This window comes from Brienomyrus brachyistius, unplaced genomic scaffold (genome assembly GCF_023856365.1).
Source record: "Brienomyrus brachyistius isolate T26 unplaced genomic scaffold, BBRACH_0.4 scaffold36, whole genome shotgun sequence".
Taxonomy (NCBI): Eukaryota; Metazoa; Chordata; class Actinopteri; order Osteoglossiformes; family Mormyridae; genus Brienomyrus; species Brienomyrus brachyistius.
This window is the reverse complement of record NW_026042311.1, coordinates 2574438-2598700: the sequence shown is the minus strand read 5'-3', so window position 1 is coordinate 2598700 and position 24263 is coordinate 2574438. Positions and strand designations below refer to the sequence as shown.

The 24263-nt window shown below is 46.2% G+C and overlaps 2 protein-coding genes across 2 annotated transcripts in view; one reads left to right on the top strand and one right to left on the bottom strand.

Annotated features, from left to right (window-relative positions):
- Window positions 1-24263, top strand: part of LOC125721991 (E3 ubiquitin/ISG15 ligase TRIM25-like) — a 162884-nt gene that overhangs the window by 10426 nt on the left and 128195 nt on the right. The gene's annotated exons all lie outside the window — the stretch shown is intronic.
- On the bottom strand, window positions 1984-22365 carry LOC125722027 (uncharacterized). The gene is made up of 10 exons (XM_048998276.1): window positions 22275-22365; window positions 17898-18084; window positions 15739-15840; window positions 15098-15211; window positions 13453-13566; window positions 4919-4982; window positions 4509-4737; window positions 2965-3586; window positions 2452-2779; window positions 1984-2355 (listed from the first exon to the last, which is right to left on the bottom strand). The coding sequence occupies exons 3-10, from the start codon at window positions 15798-15800 to the stop codon at window positions 1984-1986; spliced, it is 1905 nt and encodes a 634-aa protein (XP_048854233.1). The 5' UTR covers window positions 15801-15840; window positions 17898-18084; window positions 22275-22365.

The window sequence follows — 24263 nt, the reverse complement described above, 5'->3', positions numbered from 1 at the left end:
AGACAAGGAAGTGGTACAGAGTCAAGAAACGAATCAGGGTCAGAGGGTGGAAAGACAGTGGGAGGGGAGAATAGATCTGAGTAAAATTGAAAAAAGCTACTGTTAATTTCCTGTGGGTCAGTGGTGAGAGCTCCGTCCTTGGTTCTAACAGAAGAAATTGAGGAGAAAGAGTCACATTGCCGGAGCCTGAGAGCCAACAACTTACTGGGCCTAGCACCTGAGACATAATATCGTGACCTAGTGCGATGAACCATAAACTCAGCGCGGTGTGACAGAAGGACATTTAGCTCCGCCCTGGTGTTTAAAATGAGGGTCTCATGATCCGGATCAACCACTACAGGACGAGCACTCTCTAAGTGAGCTAGCTGCCTTTCGAGATCACAGATCTTCCGGTGACGTTCGCGAGCCAGGCCACTGGCAAAAGCAACCGTGGCATCGCGGAGAAAGCCCTTTATTGCCATCCAGCAGTAGACTGGGTCATCAGTTGAGCCTGTATTAATTGAAATAAATTCAAGTCTAGGAGTCAGATAGGCTATATATTTAGAGTTTTGAAGCAAAGAAGTGTTGAGCCTCCATCTTGGGGCCCGAGGAGAAAGAGTAGGTACAGCTAAGTGGAGGAGAGCACACTTGTGGTCAGACAAAGAGGAAGAAATCAGAGAAGCATTAGAAACAGCAGAGGCAAGAGAGCGAGAAACAAAGATATAGTCTATGCGAGACTGGGATTTGAAGCGAGGTGAGAAGAAGGAAAATTCTCTGGCGGAGGGGTTAATTAGGCGGAATGAATCGACCAAATTCAAGTCCTCCACGAATTTACACAGGGAACGTGTGGAGGGAGGCACCCGGCTACCCACGAGAGAGGGAGATTTATCAAGGACAGGGTTGTGGACAGCGTTAGCATCAGTTCCAATAACAAGGTCAAATTCCTGAAATTTAAGAAGGTGGTCAGAGAGATCCCGAAAGAATGAGGCGCGTGGGGGAGTGGGAGCGTATGCGGCAACAAAGCAGACCTTCCTACCCCCCAGGTCAGAGAGGGCGTAACAGTACCTGCCGTCAGCATCCCCCCCAGAGTTAAGAATATGAATCTGAAGGGACCGCTTGACTAATATGGCTACTCCACATCTACGTGAGGAAGCTGATGAAGTGGAGATAACCCTGTAGAACCTGGAGGCCGCCCGCAGTGCATCTCGCTGGAGAAGGTGGGTCTCAATTAAAAAGGCAAAGTCGACGTGCTGCCTCTTCAAAAAATCAGTCACACTGGACCGTTTTTTGGGAGTATTCAGAGCCCTAACATTCCAGGAAGCTATATTTATATTGGCCATGATCAAAACAAAACAGACAGTAAGATGTAAACAAGGAAAAAAAAAACAAGTTAACAAAATCTCAATATGCCAGACATGAACCAGAAGCTGAATGTGCCGGTCGATGAACCGTGACTTCAAGAAGTAAGTCTCAGGGAAAAACCCCTTCCCACCCCCCCAAGCAGACACAAAAATCCCCCAGACCCATGCTCCGGACAGGCAACGCAGCAGTAACATAGAAGACATTAAAAAACTAATCGGGACTGCGGCCAGGTCCAGAACAACCCCCCTCCCGCCCCCTCCGACCGAAGTCAGAAACTGCGCGCACGTGGCGCCCGAAGCTAAGCCGCAAAACAGACTAACTCCGCGCACACGTCCCCCAGCCCATTCTGAGTAACAGAGACACAGATAAAACAGACCCCGTGCCACTGCTGCTGCCCCGTGTACAGAACAGGAAAAACGGCAAATGGGAGTAGTCAGGCAATAGCACTAAAGCAGACATCCAATTAATAAACTAATAGAAGCAGGCGAAAAGTGCAGAGTAAAACAAAAACAAAAACATCCCATAACAAAACAATATACAGGACCCACAGCGATCGCAGAAAAATTAAAATAAATGTAAAAATAAATGAATAATAATAATATATAAAAAAGAAAACGGCAAACCCAAAGGGGAGCGAAATAATTATACGGGAAGAGTCCCAAGAGACTGAAAATGATCCATGGCGGTATTCGCGTCCTCCGGAGTAGCGGACATGACCTGCTGGCTTCCAAAAGACAGCTTCAGGCGCGCAGGGAAAATCAGGAAAGGAGAAAGACCCAACTCCTTCGCTCTCCGGATCGGCGCGTTCATCGCCTTCCTGGCTGCAGCCGTCTTGGCGCTAAAGTCTTGAAAGAAGAAAATTCTCCCACCTTCAAAACTGAGGTCCTGGACTTTGCGGGCTTCACGTACCACAGCCTGCCGGTCACGGAAGTCCATGAAGTGCATGAGGATGGGAGGCGGACGAGAAGAGGTTTCGGACCGGCCATGCAGCCTGTGGGCATGGTCAATGGCTGGCTGGAAATTAGGGAGATGGGGGAAAATAGCTGGCCAGAGGCTGTTAAGAAAAGACCGCATATCGCCCCCTTCGCGCCCTAGTTTAATCCCAACTACTTTAAGATTAAGGCGACGGCTGCGGTCCTCAATCTCAGTGATTTTAACATCCAGGGAAAGTAGGCCCTTATTAAAATCAGCCAGCTCCCTGGAGTGTCGATCGGTCACAGACTTCACAGAGGCGACTTCTTTTTGAATAGATTTAAAGTCCGCCCTCAGCGAGTTCAGGTCAGCGCGGAGCTCCGAGTGGTGTTGCTGGAGCGTGCCATTTAAGGAGTTCACCTGTTCGGAAACGAAGTTCTTCATTTCCTCAAGAAAAGGTGCCAGAAGAGGGGAAAGGGCCTCTTTAGAAGCGCCGCCATCAGAGCGGGGCACTTTCTTCTCCAGACTGGAAAGAACTGGGCGAGGTCTGCGCTGATTAGCAGCCATCAGGAAAAATAAAAGAATGAGCGCCGAATTCGTACAGAATTGCGAACGGGTAAGTGGCAAGGGGACTGACTAAAGGGCAAATAGGTGGATGGGACGCGCGGACGAGCAGAGTTAGGCAGCCATTAGCGACGAGCGTCACGTGACCTTCTCCTCTTAATGAGGTTAGTTAACAGCACATCTAGTGACGTTTTCTTTGTTACATCAAACCAGCTCTCATTGTTCTGAAAATCCAGAGGAAAGCGACACTCTTCCAGACCATCAAAGATGAACAAGACTTTGTAGCTAAACAGCTCAGTGGATTGAAATGATTTCAGTTCTGGGACAAAGTGGTGAAGCAGTTCAGTCAGACTGTATTCACCCTTAATCAAATTCAGGTCCCGGAAAGGAAGAGCAAATATGAAGTGAACATCCTGGTTTGCTTTTCCTTCTGCCCAGTCGAGAATAAATTTCTGCACAGAGACTGTTTTCCCAATACCTGCCACCCCTTTAGTGAGTACAGTTCTGATAGGTGTCTCACGCCCACATAAGGGTTTAAATATATCATTGCACTTGGCTGTAGTATCTTCTGTTCGCCTTTTCTTGGATGCTGTTTCAATCTGTCTCACTTCATGTTCATCATTGACTGCTCCAGTCCCACCTTCAGTTATGTAGAGTTCTGTGTAAATCTCACTGAGAAGTGTTGGCTGTCCTTCCTTAGCTTTCCCTTCAAATACACACTCAAATTGCTTCTTAAGTTTAGCTTTGATTTCCTGTAGCATGAGCTGTCCTGAAAAGAAATGAGATAAAAATGCACTAATTCTCACCGTGATCCTGACCAGTATGAGGAAGAATATTTTCCAAAAACACACTTTTTTACACATACATATCCAGTTATTTCTCTGTGACTGTGAATGTGAAACTGAAAGTTTTATCATGCGTATTTTACTGGAACACCGCATACAGGACTGTGAATAAGCCTTAGGCAGCCAAAGGAAATGTTTAAAGCCATTTATCTGGGTAGTAAGTGTATATCTGCTCAGAACCAAAAAAACACACAAAACCCCTTTTCATTTCCCAAACCTCTCCTCAGGGGCACCATGTCATGACCCGGCTCGTCGGCTCCTCATGTGTGCCACGCCCCCTGATTACCCACGTGTGCTTCCCTGATTGTTTCCAGCCCTGTCTGATTACTTTGCTTAGTCTTGTCCTATTTAAGTCCTGGTCTGACCTGTTCCCTTTGTCCGTCATTGTGGATTCGGTGTGGTGTGTGTTTCAAGCTCCTGTCCCGTCGTAAATAAACCCCAGTTTAGCCCTGATCACTGCCTGCCTGCCTCTCCTTACCTGCCGACCCGCACGATCGCTGCTTCCCGCGAACACGATCGTGACACACCACAGCCAGTCCATGTATTTGTTAAATTTCACCACCAGCTCACTTCATTATTTAATTAAATTAGTTTAAAACTCAAGAAGATATTGATCAGCCACATGAGGTGTGTTAGTGGTCAAGTAAAAAAATATGTGGATATACTGCACGATTTCTGCAAATATTAGGGTGATTTTGGGAGAGGTTCTGAAATGGCAAACACACTTTGACATACATATTATAGTAGTTCTACACCAACATGAAGACCATTTAAACATCCTTTTCTCTGCCTGCCTAAGACTTTTGCACAATATTGTACATGTACATAATGTTATAAAGTTCTTACTCTTGTCCAGCAGGTCAGCAAGATCATCTTGCTTCATGGTCCTCAGAATGTACAGTGTGATCTTCAGAGCTACCTCTCTAACACTGGTCTTCTGCATCTGACCATCACAGTCCAGGTCATTGTCCTCCTCCAGCTGAGGCTCAGAGCATTCTGGGTAATTCTGATCTAGGTGCCTCACAAACGTCTCCAGTTCCTCCTTTAGGAACTTCATGGCTTTTTCCTCTAGCGACTAAAATAAACAGAAACAGTTAATTATTGCTACTTACACCAAACCTTTTCAGTTTCACTTGTGAATCATAGTTTAAAACATATTTCCTTTAACATGATGAATTTATTATTATGCAGCTGTATAAAATATAAGCTAATTGACATAACAACCAAGAAAATATATATCAGCAATAAATACAAACCTTCAATATGGATGATAAACCCGATTTATCATGTAGATCTGAACTGCAATCTTCCATTTGGTCTCTGTGAATTTGGCAGAAACATAAAGACCTCAATTCATCTACACAAATGTAACAGAAAGACTGAAAAGCTTCCCATTAAAATTGCTGTTACTGCAGATAAAGAATAACATTGTAGTATATTACAACACCAATTCCACACATTGTGCAAATTGTAAATAAAAACAGAATGTAATGATATGGAAATCTCATAAACCTGTATTATATTTATAACAAAGTATAGAAAACATATCAAATGTTTAAACTGAGATATTTTGCTATTTCATGAAAAATATTGGCTCCTTTTGAATTTCATGACAGCAACACGTCTCAAAAAGTTGGGATGGAGGCAATAGGAGGCTGGAAAAGTTAGTGGTACAAAAACCCAACAGCTGGAGGAACAATTTGCAAATGATTAGGTCAATTGGGAACAGGTCAGTAACATGACAGGGTATAAAAAGAGCATCTTAGAGCTGCAGTGTCTCTCTGAAGTAAAGATGGGCAGAGGGTCACAGTTCCCCTAATACTGCACTGACAAATAGTGGAGCAATTTCAGAAAGAAGTTCCTCAGTATAAAACTGCAAAGAGGTTGAATATTTCATCATCTACAGCACATAATGTAATCAAATGATTCTGAGAATCTGGAGAAATCTCTGTGAAAAACCAGACTAGATGCCTGTGATATTTTGGCCCTTAGGCAGCACTGCATCACAAACAGGCATGATTCTGTAATGGAATCACTAAATAGGCTCAGGAATATTTCCCAAAAACACTGTCAGTGAACAGAATTTGCGCTGCCATGCACAGATGCCAGTTAAAACTCTATCATCCAAAGAAGAAGCCGTATATGAACATGATCCAGAATCACCGACGTCGTCTCTGGGCCAAAGCTCATTTAAAATGGACTGTGGCTGAGTGGAAAACTGTTCTGTGGTCAGTCGAATCTAAATTTGAAATTCTTTTTGGAAACCAGGGACACCATGTCAACTGGACTAAAGAGGAGAAGGACCACCCAGCGTGCTATCAGCACTCAGTTCAAAAGGCAGCATCTCTGATGGTGTGGGGGTGCATTAGTACATATGGCAGGGGCAGCCTGCATATCTGGAAAGGCACCATCAATGCTGAAAGGTATATCCAGGTCCTAGAGCAATAGATGCTCCCATCCAGACGACGTCTCTTTCAATGAAGACCTTACATTTTCCAACATGACGATGCCAAACCACACACTGCATCAATTACAACATGATGGATTCGTAGAAGAAGGGTCCGGGTACTGAACTGGCCTGCCAGCGGTCCAGATCTTCCAGCCACTGAGAACATTTGGATGCTCCATAAAATGAAAAATATGACACAGAAGATCTAGGACAGTTGAGCAACTAGAATCCTGTATCAGACGAGAATGGGACAACATTCCTCTCCCAAAACTCAAACAACTGACCTCCTCAGTCCTCAGACATTTACAGACTGTTGTTAAAAGAAGAGGAGATGCCACACAGTGGTAAACATGGCCTTGTCCCAACTTTGTTGAGATGTGTTGCTGCTGTGACATTCAAAATTTTTCCTTACAATGATGCATTTTCTCAGTTTAAACACTTGATATGTTTTCTGTGTTCTGTTATGAATAAAATATAGGTTTATGAGATTTCCATATCATTGCATTCTGATTTTATTTACAATTTGCAGAACGTCCCAACATTTTTGGAATTGGGGTTGTAGTTTGGAAAGATGTATCTGCCATGTTAAGCTTTATTCACTGGGGCGGCTTCCTGATTCTCTCATGACAGCAGAAGAGAACCAGTGACATCAGGCTCCAGCACACAGAGACACAGCAGGCAGGAAGGACAGTTTTCTATGCAGCCCTTTGTACCCAGTGACATTTACAGTGATTCACTTGTTTAGCAGAGCTAAATACCAGCATTTGATTCACAATCCTCAGTCAAGAAACTGGTTAAACTGGTTGTAATTGGTTGGTTAAATTCAGCACCTACGGGACTAATGGGCCGAATCTGTCCTTCAGCACCTACAGGGTTATCCCCCCCCCCCCAGAGTGATCACACAGCTTCCTATGCAACCAGCAAACAGTGAATCCTCCCCCCCGCTACCCCACCCCTCAATAAGGCTCTGCTTTGCTTATCAATGGAGTCGCCTGCTCTGTGAGTGACTGGCGCACAGCCGCACCGGCCTGGGACTCGCAGGTGAGCAGGGAGTGTCAAACGGGGGGGGGGCGCCTATCAGCTTGTTGCCCGCATCACTGCCTCCCTGCTTCTGTACCAGCTGGTCCCCGGGCCCCCACTAGCTGGAGTGATACTGCTGCCTAAATATGATGAAACATTACGCATCATCATCCTGCACCTGTTCTCCATCCCAGTGGACATAATGTGCATGATGTCATCAGCGTGCGCCACTCAATCTAGTATGTCCTACTGTCTTACAGAATACTAACCGCTTCAGGGGTCATCGTTTGTCTGTCAGCCAGCAGCAGTGAGGGAAAACATACACACAGCTGTCCATGAACTTAAGTGCTGGTGATGCTGCCTCAGACCTTCAGAACGTTCTTATCCCATTAGGATGTGATGGGGATGTGCTGACCGGGGACAGGGAGAAGCGTGGGAGCGGGTGGGAAGGGGAGCGAGCAGTATGAGCGGAGGCAGGCCTCTCAGCTTACACCACCCAGCTGTCGGGGCCCAGCGCCCCCCGGTGTCCATTACCACAGGCGCAGCCCAAGACAAACACAGTATCTGCCAGTGCTATAGCGCCCCCCAGTGTCCATTACCACATGCACAACCCAAAGCAAACACAGTATCTGCCAGTGCTATAGCGCCCCCCGGTGTCCATTACCACAGGTGCAACACAAGACAAACACAGTATCTGCCAGTGCTATAGCGCCCCCCAGTGTCCATTACCACATGCACAACCCAAGGCAAACACAGTATCTGCCGGTGCTATAGCGCCCCCCAGTGTCCATTACCACATGCACAACCCAAGGCAAACACAGTATCTGCCGGTGCTATAGCGCCCCCCAGTGTCCATTACCACATGCACAACCCAAAGCAAACACAGTATCTGCCAGTGCTATAGCGCCCCCCGGTGTCCATTACCACAGGTGCAACACAAGACAAACACAGTATCTGCCAGTGCTATAGCGCCCCCCGGTGTCCATTACCACAGGCGCAACCCAAGGCAAACACAGTATCTGGCGGTGCTATAGCGCCCCCCGGTGTCCGTTACCACAGGCGCAGCCCAAGACAAACACAGTATCTGCCGGTGCTATAGCGCCCCCCGGTGTCCGTTACCACAGGCGCAACCCAAGACAAACACAGTATCTGCCGGTGCTATAGAGCCCCCCGGTGTCCATTACCACAGGCGCAGCACAAGACAAACACAGTATCTGCCGGTGCTATAGAGCCCCCCGGTGTCCATTACCACAGGCGCAGCCCAAGGCAAACACAGTATCTGCCGGTGCTATAGCGCCCCCTGGTGTCCATTACCACAGGCGTAACCCAAGACAAACACAGTATCTGCCGGTGCTATAGCGCCCCCCGGTGTCCATTACCACAGGCGCAACCCAAGACAAACACAGTATCTGCTGGTGCTATAGCGCCCCCTGGTGTCCATTACCACAGGCGTAACCCAAGACAAACACAGTATCTGCCGGTGCTATAGCGCCCCCCGGTGTCCATTACCACAGGCGCAACCCAAGACAAACACAGTGTCTGCTGGTGCTATAGCGCCCCCTGGTGTCCATTACCACAGGCGTAACCCAAGACAAACACAGTATCTGCCGGTGCTATAGCGCCCCCTGGTGTCCATTACCACAGGCGCAGCCCAAGACAAACACAGTATCTGCCGGTGCCATAGACAGATCAAGTCATACACACTGTGATGAGCTATAACACAGGCGGTAACTCTGCCAGGGGCTGATCTGGGCAGCTAGAGGCACATCGGGGAGGAACAAAGGATGGGGGGGCAGTTAGACTTCCTCCTGACGTGGCAGGGCAGAGTCTGGCAGAGGAACACACCTGACCTCTTATCTGCAGCTGCGTAACTGGCCCAGCTGCGCATGCAGGGCAGACAGCCTGAGAGCTGACAGGGCCTGGAAGGGCTGCGCGCTTTAGGAGCTCGATGGCTACCTCCAGGTCAGAGTTCCGACTCTTGCGGCCCCCTCCATCTGCATACTCGGACCGGATGCTAGTGAACGGCAGCACAGCCTCAGTCGGAACAATCTGGGTCGCCCTCCGCGGCCGTAACGCTCTGGGTCGCCCTCCGCGGCCGTAACGCTCTGGGTCGCCCTCCGCGGCCGTAACGCTCTGGGTCGCCCTCCGCGGCCGTAATGCTGTGGGCCACGCCTGCTGGGGGGAAAGTATGACTTATTTTGACAAGACCAGAGTGTCTTAAATTAATCCCTGCTGAGCTGCCATGGTAACTTAGGTGCGTGAACAAGTTTGGTCCGGACCAGGTTAACTGTCTCGCTTAGTTAAGCGCTGTCTCAAAGAACGTCCGACGTGTGGGAACAGATTCCAAATAGATTGTTTCGTTGGACGAGATCATTGGCTTCCGCAAAACGTCAAAAAACAGGGCGCAATTTTTCATGCAATCCGAGCAGGACCTTTTGTTAGAGGGTATGACGAATTCAAAGATTTAATATGTACTAAAGGAAATGCATCAAAAGCGACCCAAACCAGAAAAGACGGCTGGCAAATAGTGTCCGACAAATTAAACGTGTATTAAAGTAGTTTTTAGTTATTGTATTTATCACTTGAATGTAGTATTATGGTTCCAGTGTTTCATCATTCTTTTATTGTCATAATTACAGATCAAATAGAAGCACAATCATGCAGGACATGGGAACAAGTTAAAGTGAAGTACAAACACGGCATTTCATTCATATGTACATATATATATATATATATCCATCCATCCATCCATTATCCAAACCGCTTATCCTATTGGGTCGCGGGGGATCCGGAGCCTATCCCGGAAGCAATGGGCACGAGGCTGGGAACAACCCAGGATGGGGGGCCAGCCCATCGCAGGGCACACTCACACACCATTCACTCACACATACACACCTATGGGCAATTTTGCAACTCCAATTAGCCTCAGCATGTTTTTGGACTGTGGGGGGAAACCGGAGTACCCGGAGGAAACCCCACGACGACATGGGGAGAACATGCAAACTCCACACACATGTGACCCAGGTGGAGATTCGAACCCAGGTACCAGAGGTGTGAGGCAACAGTGCTAACCACTGCACCACCATGCCGCCTATATATATATACACTGAACAAAAATATAAACGCAACACTTTTGTTTTTGCTCCCATTTTTCATGAGATGGACTTAAAGATCTACAATTCATTCCAGATACACAATATTACCATTTCTCTCAAACATTTCTCACAAATCAGTCTAAATGTGTGATAGTGAGCACTTCTGCTTTGCTGAGATAATCCATCCCACCTCACAGGTGTGCCACATCAAGATGCTGATCTGACATCATGGGTAGTGCACAGGTGTACCTTATACTGCCCACAATAAAAGGCCACCCTGGAATGTGCAGTTTTGTCTCACAGCAAAATGCCACAGATGCCACAAGCATTGAGGGAGCGTGCAATTGGCATGCTGACAGCAGGAATGTCAACCAGATCTGTTGCTCGTGCATTGAATGTTCATTTCTCAACCATAAGCCGTCTCCAAAGGCGTTTCAGAGAATATGGCAGTACATCCAACCGGCCTCACAACCGCAGACCACGTGTAACCACACCAGCCCAGGACCTCCACATCCAGCAGGTTCACCTCCAAGATCGTCTGAGACCAGCCACTCAGACAGATAATGCACGGCCCCATGTTGCAAGGATCTGTACACAGTTCTTGGAAGCTGAAAATGTCCCAGTTCTTGCATGGCCAGCATACTCACCGGACATGTCACCCGTTGAGCATGTTTGGGATGTGCTTGACCGGCGTATACGACAGCGTGTACCAGTTCCCACTAATATCCAACAACTTCGCACAGCCATTGAAGAGGAGTGGACCAACATTCCACAGGCCACAATTGACAATCTGATAAACTCTATGCGAAGAAGATGTGTTGCATTGCATGAGGCAAATGGTGGTCACACCAGATACTGACCGGTTCTGAGTCCCCAGACCCCCAATAAAGCAAAAAACTGCACATTCCAGGGTGGCCTTTTATTGTGGGCAGTATAAGGTACACCTGTGCACTACCCATGATGTCAGATCAGCATCTTGATGTGGCACACCTGTGAGGTGGGATGGATTATCTCAGCAAAGCAGAAGTGCTCACTATCACACATTTAGACTGATTTGTGAGAAATGTTTGAGAGAAATGGTAATATTGTGTATCTGGAATGAATTGTAGGTCTTTAAGTCCATCTCATGAAAAATGGGAGCAGAAACAAGAGTGTTGCGTTTATATTTTTGTTCAGTATATATATATATATATATATATATATATATATATATATTTATATGCATGCATATGTATGTATGTGTGTATGTGTGTATGTATGTGTTTGTTGATTTTACGTATATGAATGGCGAGGCCATGACTGAACGGATTTCCACGCACGGACACTGATTAAGTCTGTGAGCTAATCCTTGTTTACGCAGAACAAACCGGCTCCGAGCAGGTTTGAGGATTTGGATGTGCTGCTATGACAACACATCCAGCAAGAGTTTCGAAAAACCGCGCCAAGTGCCCCAGGCGGCTGGCGTGTGCCAAGTGTCCCAGGTGGCTGGCATGTACCAACTACCCCAGGCAGCCGGCGTATACCAACTACCCCAGGCGGCAGGCATCTGCCAAGTGCCCCAGGCGGCTGGCGTCTGCCAAGTGCCCCAGGCGGCTGGCGTGTGCCAAGTGTCCCAGGTGGCTGGCGTGTACCAACTACCCCAGGCGGCTGGCATGTACCAAGTACCCCAGGCGGCTGGCATGTACCAACTACCCCAGGCGGCAGGCGTCTGCCAAGTGTCCCAGGCGGCTGGCGTGTGGCAAGTGTCCCAGGCGGCTGGCATGTACCAACTACCCCAGGCGGCAGGCGTCTGCCAAGTGCCCCAGGCGGCTGGCGTGTGGCAAGTGTCCCAGGCGGCTGGCATGTACCAACTACCCCAGGCGGCTGGCATGTACCAAGTACCCCAGGCGGCTGGCATGTACCAACTACCCCAGGCGGCTGGCGTGTGCCAAGTGTCCCAGGTGGCTGGCATGTACCAACTACCCCAGGCAGCCGGCGTATACCAACTACCCCAGGCGGCAGGCGTCTGCCAAGTGCCCCAGGCGGCTGGTGTGTGGCAAGTGTCCCAGGCGGCTGGCATGTACCAACTACCCCAGGCGGCTGGCGTGTACCAACTACCCCAGGCGGCAGGCGGCTGCCAAGTGCCACAGGCGGCTGGCGTGTACCAAGTGCCCTATGGCCTGACTATAGACCCAGAGAGACATGCATGCTAGTGGGCTGTAACACTGTTACCTCTCAGTGCTCTTTCTCTTACACCCCACAGGGGGCGCATTTCATGGCTTGCACTATAAATGTTGCCACTCACAGCTTCTAATGTCCTGAGGCCCCAGGGCACTGGCCCCACTGGCCTGGTCCATAACCCAGCCGAGGCTCCAGGAGGCGCTATCTTGGGGCACCTTCAGCCACCGGCTCATTCCCCCACCGTGAGCTAAGAAGCGCTACTGGGGATCTTTCCTGCCTGCTGCCGTTAGACACCACAATGCCTGCTGTCGATGTGCAGCCCCCACAGCCAGCCTTAACGTCCCATTTTTAATGTGGTAAAAGCTGCTCTCTGTTTTTAATCATATAAATAACATAACACTTTGCTGCTGAACACAAGAGAATTTCCCCTCTTGGATCAACAAATAATCTTATTTTATACTCAGGGGATGAGAACCACTACAGTGTCACATTAATTATGATCTGAATCAGCAAGTATTTAAACGTCACCTTTGGCAAAGAAACCAATAGTCTTTCTCTTTTTTTGTCTGATGATAGTAGTTTATTGTTTAAGCCACACAGTTTGACTAAACATGTTAAACTAAAGCCTTCGTCTGAATATGATCTAATGAATTCATGAGAGTGAAATTATTTGTTATCAAAACAGAAACATCCATCTCACGAGACGACAATCTATTGTCGAGTCATTCTTTAATGGACATGCAGGGGGGTAACAGGCAAACCAGTTTTTTCCAGCTCTGTGCTGAGGACTGAAATTTAAAATCCACTTTGCGATTAAATAACTTCCAATTCCGGCTCGCAGAAAGTCAGGTTTTACAGTAATCCTCATCCATTTACCTCAGATGGTATTTATATAGAATACAGACAAAACTTTTGTTTAAATTCTCAAGGTGATGGAATCTGTTAAAGGTAAAAATTGCTGCATTCATTATAAATATGTTATTTCCTCATAGCTTGTATGTGTCTCTGTGCCATTTGACTGAGAGTCTGAATGTCATTAACAGTGTTTGTTTAAATGTACATTTACCTTTCATTTGTAGGAAAAGGTCCTTCTCTGAAGGTGATTGGGGGCTCCATTGACGCGTCACTCTTCAGGGAAACACAGCTGGGTACAGGGGAGTCTGCTCTCTTCATCAGGACACTGTGGGCAGCGAGAGGAAACAAACCCTCGTGGTATAAATATAATTCATACAATGGGGACGGCATCACACTGCTGTTTATCTTTCTGCTCTGCCTTCATGTACTTTGATATGCTGTGAAGCTCTTGATGTAAACAGACTTATTTACAGTCAGCTGTTAAGGAAATTGTCTCATCTAAAATTTAGATATTATATGAAACTTTTAGTATGACCGTTAAAAACCTCCATAACTAGACTTGACTGATGTTCCTTTTTACCTGTTTATATATGTTTTTGTTTGTTTGTTTAGTTTTGTTATGTGGCCATTTTGTACAGGAGGGATGGTCTGTTACTCGTCTCTAGTATAAAAGAACTGGCTGATTGTGGAAGAAGACGGCGAAGACAGAAGATGGCGAGATCTTTTTATTAAGCTACACATATTAAAGTGCTGCCCACTGACCAGCCCTAGCTAGGAGCCCAGTTTACTTTTATGTTATGGCCTGACTATAGACCCAGAGAGACATGCATGCTAGTGGGCTGTAACACTGTTACCTCTCAGTGCTCTTTCTCTTACACCCCACAGGGGGGCACATTTCATGGCTTGCACTATAAATGCTGCCACTAACAGCCACTAATGTACTGAGGCCCCAGGGCACTGGCCCCACTGACTTGGTCCATAACCCAGCCGAGGCTCCAGGGGGCGCTATCTTGGAGCACCTTCAGCCACCGGCTCATTCCCCCACCGTGAGGTAAGAAGCGCTACTGGGGATCTTTCCTGCCTGCTGCCGTTAGACACCACAATGCCTGCTGTCGATGTGCCGACCCCACAGCCAGCGGTAACGTCCGATTTTTAACTATTTAAAATTTATTATCTATATTTATTTACTGAACTATATGGTATTTTCAGGATATTTTGTTTGTGTTCTGTGTACTTTTTAAACTTGTTATCCTACAGAAATTTCATTCACTTCTAAAAATGTTTACTTATTTTTGCACTGAATCAGCAAAATTTAATTGTCACCTTTGGCAAACAAACCAACAGTCTTTCTCTGTTTTGTCTGATGATCCTGGTTCATTATTAAGCCACATTGTTCCATTAAACATGTTAAACTGAAGCCTTCGTCTGAGCATAATCTAACGAAATCAGGAGAGTGAAATTATTTATTAAAACAGAAACATCCGTCTCACGAGGCGACAATCTATTGCTGAGTTATTCTTTAATGGACATGCAGGGGGGAAAGCGGCAAACCAGTGTTTTCCAGCTCTGTGCTCCAGACTGAAATTTTAAATCCACTTTGCGATTAAATAACTTCCTATTTCAGCTCACAGAAAGCCAGGTTTTACAGTAATCCTCATCCATTTGCCTCAGATGTTATTTATACAGAATACAGACAAAACTTTTGTTTAAATTCTCAAGGTGATGGAATCTGTTAAAGGTAAAAATTGCTGCATTCATTATAAATATGTTATTTCCTCATAGCTTGTATGTGTCTCTGTGCCTTTTGACTGAGAGTCTGAATGTCATTAACAGTGTTTGTTTAAATGCACATTTACCTTTGATCTGTAGGAAAAGGTCCCTCTCTGAAGGTGAGTGGGGGGTCCATTGACGCGTCACTCTTCAGGGAAACACAGCTGGGTACAGGGGAGTCTGCTCTCTCCATCAGGACACTGTGGGCAGCGAGAGGAAACAAACCCTCATGGTATAAATATAATTCATACAATGGGGACGACATCACACTGCTGTTTAGCCTTCTGCTCTGCCTTCATGCACTTTGATATGCTGTGAAGCTCTTGATGTAAGCAGACTTATTTACAGTCAGCTTTTAAGGAAATTATCTCATCTAAAATTTAAATATTATATGAAACTTTTAGTATGACCGTTAAAAACCTCCATAACTACACTTGACTGATGTTCCTTTTTACCTGTTTATATATTTTTGTTTGTTTGTTTAGTTTTGTTATGTGGCCATTTTGTATAGGAGGGATGGTCTGTTGCTCGCCTCTAGTATAAAAGAACTGGCTGATTGTGGAAGAAGACGGTGAAGACAGAAGATGGCGAGGTCTTTTTATTAAGCTACACATATTAAAGTGCTGCCCACTGACCAGCCCTAGCTAGGAGCCCAGTTTACTTTTATGTTATGGCCTGACTATAGACCCAGAGAGACATGCATGCTAGTGGGCTGTAACACTGTTACCTCTCAGGGCTCTTTCTGTTACACCCCGCAGGGGGGCGCATTTCAGAAGCAGATCCATCCATTTTTATGCTGATCCAGACCAGATGATTCCTGCTGGGGCCTCTGTGAACATGAAGGGTAAGTAGATATATAGACAAATACACAATATCGAGTACTCAGCATTTTTACATCAAACTGATGAATTGTGTCTTCATTCTGTTATGTTCCATGTGTAGAATTACACATAGTAAAGAGGTTTAATGCAAACTTTCAATGCCACATTTTTTATAAATAATTATATGTATCAACATCCTCTCCTGGAGCTGACACCTTATAGTAGTGGAGGGGTTTGCGTGTTCCAATGATCCCAGGAGCTAAGCTGCCCAGGGTTTTATGCCCCTGGTAGGGTCACCCAAGGCAAACAGGTCCTGGGTGAGGAACCAGACGACCTGCGGCTCATTAGACCCCTTATGATGAGGAAAAACATAGATTCACTTTTTCCCTCCCCCGGATGTGGGTCACCGGGCCCTCCCTTCCCCCCCCACAGCCAGGCCTGCACCCATGGGGGGAGATGTTGGCTCTAGGGAGATGGAATATCACCTCTCTGGTGGAGAAGAAGCCTGAGCTGGTGTGTGAGGTTGTGAGGTTCTGACTAGACTTTTATGGATGGAATTTCTAGGCACAGCCAGGGTACTGAGGGTTTGGTGACCTCAGGATTAGGTCTCTGCTTTTTGCAGATGATGTGGTTCAGTTGGCTTCACTGAACTGTGACCTTCGGTTCTCACTGGAGCAGTTCACAGCCAAGTGCGAAGCGGCTGGGATGAGAAATCAGCACCTCCAAATCCGAGACCATGGTTCTCAGCCGGAAAAGGGTAGAATGCTCTCTCCAGGTTGGGGATGGGGTCCTCCCCCAAGTGGATTTTAAGGAGTTTAAGTATCTCGGGATCTTGTTCACGAGTGGGGGGAACGATGGAGCGGGAGATCGACAGGCGGATCGGTGCGGCGTCAGCAGTCATGCGGGCGTTGTATTGGTCTATCATGGTGAAGAGAGAGCTGAGCCAAAAGGCGAAGCTCTCGATTTACCAGTCGATCTACGTTCCTACCCTCACCTATGGTCATGAGCTATGGGTAGTGACTGAAAGAACGAGATCGCGGGTACAAGCGGCCGAAATGAGTTTCCTCCGCAGGGTGGCTGGGCTCTCCCTTAGAGATAGGGTGAGGAGCTCAGTCATTCGCGGGGGACTCAGAGTAGAGCCGCTGCTCCTCCGCATTGAGAGATGACTGCAGTGGGTGCATGTATACAGCAGTGATATTCCAGCAGACCTGGGGAGGGCAGATGTACTTAAACAAAGTACATCTACACAGTACAGTACAAAAACCACGACCTCCATCACACCTATCACCCCCCTACCCTCCCCCCTGGAACTCAGAATACACAAAGCAGATGTGAGCCGGCTGTTCCAGAAACAGAAATCCAAGAAGCCCCCAGACCAGACGGTGTCTCCCCCTCCTGCCTCAGAACCTGTGCTGATCAGCTGGCTCCCATCTTCACCCGCATCTTCAATAGATCCCTGGAGCTGTGTGAAGTTCCCTCCTGCTTCAAACGCTCCACCATTATCCCGTCCCCAAGAAACCCACCATCACAGGACTGAATGACTACAGACCTGTCGCCTTGACGTCTGTGGTCATGAAATCCTTTGAACGCCTGGTTTTAGCCCATCTGAAGGACATTACAGGACACCAGCTAGACCCCCTGCAGTTTGCCTACCGGGCAAACAGGTCGCTGGATGATGCAGTGAATATGGGGCTGCATTATATCCTGCAACATCCCGACCGTCCAGGAACTTATGCCAGGATCCTGTTTGTGGACTTTAGTTCAGCTTTCGACACTATTGTGCCTAATCTCCTCTCCTTCAAACTCTCCCAGCTCAATGTGTCACCAGCTACCTGCCAGTGGATCACCAGCTTCCTGACAGACAGGAAGCAGCAAGTAAGGCTGGGGGGTCACTTCGGAAACACAGTCCCTCAGTATTGGTGCCCCTGAAGGATGTGTCCTCTCCCCACTGCTCTTCTCCCTCTACACCAATGACTGCACCTCCAGGAACTCAGCTGTAAAACTCCTGAAGTTTGCAGACGACACCATCATTGGACTCATTCAGGATGGTGATGAGTCTGCATACCGGCAGGAAGTGGAGCGGCTGGTACTCTGGTGCAGTCAGCACAACCTGGAGCTGAACACGCACAAGACTGTAGATGACAGTGGACTTCAGGAGACGTCTGTCATCACTGCTCCCCCTCAGCATATCAGACAGCCCGGTGTCTACTGTGGAGTTCTTCAAGTTCCTGGGTACCACCATCTCCCAGGACCTGAAGTGGGAGACCAACATCTCCTCCATCCTCAAAAAGGCCCAGCAGAGGATGTACTTCCTGAGACAACTGAGGAAGTACAGTCTTCCACAGGAGCTGCTGATCCAGTTCTACACTGCAGTCACTGAGTCTGTCCTCTGCTCCTCCATCACAGTGTGGTATGGAGCAGCCACCAAACAGGACAGGAAGAGACTGCAGCGGACCGTACGGACAGCAGAAAGATCATCGGTGCCCCCCTGCCCTCCATCACAGTCTGGTATGGAGCAGCCACCAAACAGGACAGGAAGAGACTGCAGCGGACCGTACGGACAGCAGAAAGATCATCGGCGCCCCCCTGCCCTCCATCACAGTCTGGTATGGAGCAGCCACCAAACAGGACAGGAAGAGACTGCAGCGGACCGTAGGGACAGCAGAAAAGATCATCGGTGCCCCCCTGCCCTCCATCCAGGACCTGTCTCTCTCAAGAGCCAGGAAAATGGCAGGAAAATCATCACAGATCCCACACAGCCTGGACACAGACTTTCTGAGCTGCTGCCCTCTGGCAGACGATATAGAAGCCTGCAGACCAGGACACCCGACACAGGAACAGCTTCTCTCCCTTCGCCATCTCCCTCCTAAACAGCTGATCTGTCACACTGCTAAACACCTACAGCACTGCAACTGCACTCTATGTACAGTCTGTGGGATATATTTCTGTAATCTTTGTATTTTCTGTATATAAGATTTACATTGCTTACTATATCGTATTGTTCATTTACACACTTTATGTGTATATGTGTGTGTATTTATATATGAATGTATCCATAAATATATTTACATTTATAAATAGTATAAACATATTATAAGTACAAATAACACTTTTATACATTTTTTAACATTTACCTTTATATTTAAAAATATAAATCCATAATACATATTCATATTGTAGATTGTTGTTGTTTTTACACTGTTATGCTTGAGAGACCATCGACCGGAATCTAATTCCTTGTATGTGTTCGCTCACATACTTGGCCAATAAACCCGATTCTGATTCTGATTTTCAAGGGACCTAAAAGTATGACAAGTCCAAATCGCTGTTACAACAGTTCCGAATATACAGTTCCCCCAACCCCTGACCCCCCCCCCCCCCCCCCCCCCCCGTCGTTCACGATTCACCCATAATATTATTGTGCCATGGTTGAACTGCACAAACATGTTTTTCATTGATCACTTATATAACTTGTTTTTCAAGAATAACTTCTCACAGAAAGAGTTAGAACACCTGTCTTGTCTTGTCGTTCTCTGGAGAAATGGACGCTTAATTACCTTGCTTCTCCCAGGTGAAAAGAGGAAACGTTGCTCAAAAAGTTTGTGTCTCTAAAATCACACCGTGTGTTTATTAACAGGTGTTAAATGTGTCACCTCCCCCACTCCCCCCCTCCGTGTGTGATTCATTCCTGCTCGCTGACTCTGCTGCGCCCTTTTCGGGACTGATAATAAAGAGCTCATACTTATACACACACACACACACACACATATATATATATATATATATATATATATATATATATATATATATATATATATATATATATAAGAAAGAGTCTCAAACATGAAGAACTGGACAGCACCAGGTCCTGACATGATTCACGCCTACTGGCTAAAGAAGTTACCTGCACTCCATGAGCGCCTGGCAGCACAGATGAACCAGCTGCTAATGGATGGGACCCACCCGGAATGGCTGACCAAAGGTAGGACAGTCCTGATACCAAAGGACCCCCAGAAGGGACCGGTCCCATCCAACTACCGACCAATAACCTGCCTCTGCACAACATGGAAGCTCCTATCAGGCATCATAGCGGCTAAGATGAATAGGCACATGGATCAATACATGAGCGGGACCCAGAAAGGAACTGGTAGAGATACCAGAGGAGCAAAACACCAGCTACTGGTAGATAGAGCAGTCACTCAAGACTGTAAGACCAGACATACCAACCTGAGCACCGCCTGGATTGATTACAAGAAAGCCTATGACTCAATGCCTCACACATGGATCCTAGAATGCTTGGAACTGTACAAGATCAACAGGACTCTAAGAGCCTTCATCAGGAATTCAATGGGGCTGTGGAAAACAACTCTAGAGGCCAACTTCAAGCCAATAGCACAGGTTACCATTAAGTGCGGGATTTACCAAGGAGATGCCCTGTCCCCGCTGCTGTTCTGCATAGGCCTTAACCCTCTCAGCCAGATCATCAACAAGACTGGCTACGGATACCGACTACGGAATGGGGCGAACATCAGCCACCTCCTCTACATGGATGACATCAAGCTGTATGCCAAGAGTGAACGAGACATCGATTCACTGATCCACACCACCAGGATCTACAGCAATGACATCGGAATGTCATTCGGGCTGGATAAGTGTAGTCGAATGGTAACAAAGAGGGGGAAAGTAGTCAGAACCGAGGGGATCATACTGCCAGAGGGCAACATAGCAGACATTGAGGATAGCTACAAGTACCTTGGAATCCCGCAGGCAAACGGGAACCATGAAGAGGCCACAAGGAAAGCAGCAACAACCAAATACCTGCAACGAGTAAGGCAAGTCCTGAGAAGTCAGCTGAATGGGAGGAACAAGATCCGGGCAATCAATACCTACGCCCTACCAGTCATCAGATATCCCGCTGGTGTTATAAGCTGGCCAAAGGAGGAGATGGAAGCCACTGACATCAAGACAAGGAAGCTCCTCACAATGCATGGCGGGTTTCACCCCAAATCCAGCACACTGAGACTATACACTAAGCGGAAAGAAGGAGGCAGAGGACTAGTGAGCGTCAAAGCCACTATCCAGGATGAAACATCGAAGATCCATGATTACATCAGGAAGATGGCCCCGAATGATGACGTGCTCAGTGAATACCTCAGGGAACAGAAACCCAAGAAGGAAGAGGAGCAAGAACAGGAACCATCATGGAGAGATAAACTCAAGCTCTAAGTACAAGATCAATAGAGGCTGGGGTCTACCACACCAGGCAGGACCCCAGGTGCAGGCTGTGCAAAGATGCCCCCGAGACGATCCAGCACATAACAGCAGGGTGCAAGATGCTAGCAGGCAAGGCGTACATGGAACGCCATAACCAAGTGGCTGGCATAGTGTACAGGAACATCTGCGGGGAGTATGGGCTGGAAGTCCCAGGGTCAAGATGGGAGACACCTCCAAAGGTGGCTGAGAATGATAAGGCTAAGATCCTGTGGGACTTCCAGATACAGACTGACAAACTGGTAATGGCTAACCAACCGGACATAGTAGTGGTGGACAAGCAGAGGAAGAAGGCCGTAGTGATAGACGTAGCAATCCCAAGCGATGGTAACATCAGGAAGAAGGAACATGAGAAGCTCGAGAAATACCAAGGCCTGAGAGAAGAGCTAGAAAAGATGTGGAAGGTGAAGGTAACAGTGGTCCCAGTGGTAATTGGAACACTCGGGGCAGTAACGCCCAAACTGGGAGAGTGGCTCCAACAGATTCCAGGAATGACATCTGAGATCTCTGTCCAGAAGAGCGCAATCCTAGGAACAGCTAAGATACTGCGCAGGACCCTCAAGCTCCCAGGCCTCTGGTAGAGGACCCGAGCTTGAAGGACAAAGACCGCCCACAGGAGGGCGAGTGGGGATAATTATATATACACACTACCTTCTGTAATTCAGCTGCGCTGTGGGTTGCGTTTGACTTATTCTTTGCCGATTATTAAAATCAGACTTGCGTACTATTTGCATTAAACAATTTAAATACGACTACAAAGTATGACTACAATTAAGATCAGCACATTTCAGACTGTAGAACACAGAACAGATCCGTGGTAAAACCTTTGATTTAATAAAATGTTTAGCATAGAGTTTAACCCGGATGTTTCGGCACACTGGCATTAATCCCCAACACTTAAAAAAATAAAAACTTAATATAGCTTCAAAATATTACAGCTACGTCCCGGTCCATAGTTACGCAGCACAGTATATTAGGCGAACTCATGGCTGAGCGTAAGTAATTAAATATTATTGATGTTAATTCGAAAACTCTTCTGATACACGTACAGTAACCTACTGTGCTGTACGGACGTATATTTAATGTTTAATTATATTGAAAATTTTTAATTCCGCTATATATGTAGGCTGTGTTAAACATATCAATTTTATTATTATTAATTTCATTTTACCTTGAAACATAGAATATCTTTACATTATTCCAGAATCTTGATAAAATGTTTCTTGATAAAATAGCGACGCTGCTTTTAAAATCCCGACACTTAATTTCACTTTCGTTTACAGGCAGGAAATGATCAGCTCCGTTTCATGCCAAAAATGGACGCGGACTCAGCGGCACATCGTAGGATTTTGGGGGGATATTATCTATGTGACTTAATTAGTAACAATAACCGTAATTCGGTTATAACACACATTCAGGATGATCGTGCGTGTAAAAAGCGTTACTGCAGTAACACTTAAATTATTGAGAAATTTGAGAAATTTAGAAATGGAGGAATCCAAGCTATTAGGGGGGGGGGGGGTCAAAGACAAAACTGTGTAATTTTATAATTTCATCAAAATATATTAACTGGTGCAGCAAAGTAAAGGTCAAACTAAACACTTGAATCACACTTTTTTATTTCCAATGCTCAACAAGAACAGGTAATATATTTTACAGACAGAACATTAAACAAAACATGAACAAACAAAAATTCAGATAGTTATTACAAAGTAAAAGATACCATCTCAATACCACATATGACAGAACATTTTATCACTGTCTATACATCAGGTAAAAACGCATCAAATCAGGATACAGTTCTGATTGTTTTTTATTTTTAGACTTTCTGATTAGATTAATATAATTTATCTGTATTGTCACGCTCGGCTCGTATGATCCTCCTGTGTGCCACGCCCCCTCGTTAACCTCATATGGAACCCCGACGTTATCAGATGTTTCTTCTTCTTTCATTCAGTCCTGTGTACTTAAGTCCGTCAGAGTACGTATCCCCAGGTCCGTCATCGACGTCGTGCTCCGTGTTTCCACCACAGATAAACCCATCTAAAGGCGAAATTGATCAGTTTCTTGATAGTATAACCATTCTGAAATTATCAGACAATCAAGTGATGGCACTGGACTCTCCGCTGACTCCAGGTGAACTCCAGGAAGCCCTGAACGGTATGCCCAATAAAAAGGCGCCAGGTCCAGATGGATTTCCAGCAGAATTCTATAAAGAATGTTGTAGGAAACCAAGGAAAATGATAGGCTACCACCAAATATGAATTCTGCTAACATTAGTCTCTTGCTAAAACCAGGCAAAGACCCTACATTGCCTACCAGCTATCGTCCAATATCCCTTATTAACGTCTCAAAAAGAATAGAGAAGATATTTCTCATAATTCATAATTCATCATCATAATTCATCCTGACCAAACTGGTTGCATAAAAGGCAGGCACTCATCAACAAATACACGAAGATTACTTAACCTGATAGACTATTCATGCAATAAAAACCTTCAAATTACAATATTGTCTCTAGATGCAGAAAAAGCATTCGATAGAGTTAACTGGAATTTTTTATTTACAGCTTTACGCAAATTTGGTTTCGGAAACTCTTTCATGAACTGGTTAAAAATATTATATAGTTCCCCAATAGCATATGTCAGGACGAATGACCAAACATCCTCCAGTTTCTGTGTCAAGAGGGGCACCAGGCAGGGATGCGTTACTTTTTCTCCAGCATTAACAAAGCACTCTCTATTAGGTAATTACATTAATAAACTCTTTCTCAAGGGTCTCAGATTATTCGATAAATTGGTTAAAATCTACAGTTCTCCAATTAATTGCTCCTTCCAGAATAATTCTCCCACTTTGAAGATATTAAATATTTAGGTATTAACATTTCACCTAGGCTGGCAGATTTAACTAAACTAAACCATATCCCACTTTTAAAGAAAGTTGAGGATGATCTGGTTAGATGGATATCCCTACCCATATCATGTGGGACGGGTCGCCTCAAGGAAAATGATGGTTTTGCCAAGAATTAATTATTTATTTGCAATGATCCCAAGCAAACCACCACCTGACTGGTTTAGATCTCTGGACTCCACCATCTCTAAATTCCTCTGGAAAGATAAACCCCCAGGTATTAGCTTAAAAACACTGCAAAGGACTAAGG

What these genes read in the sequence shown, in the direction of transcription:
- LOC125722027 (XM_048998276.1), bottom strand. Translation starts at nt 15,800, where the DNA reads ATGGATGGATCTGCTTCTGAAATGCGCCCCCCTGCGGGGTGTAACAGA. An exon ending in AACAGAAAGAGCCCTGAGAG is followed by an intron (nt 15,212 to 15,738) that starts GTAACAGTGTTA and finishes CGCTGCCCACAG; the next exon opens with TGTCCTGATGGAGAGAGCAG. An exon ending in AACCTCATTAAGAGGAGAAG is followed by an intron (nt 2,780 to 2,964) that starts GTCACGTGACGC and finishes AGTTCTTTCCAG; the next exon opens with TCTGGAGAAGAAAGTGCCCC.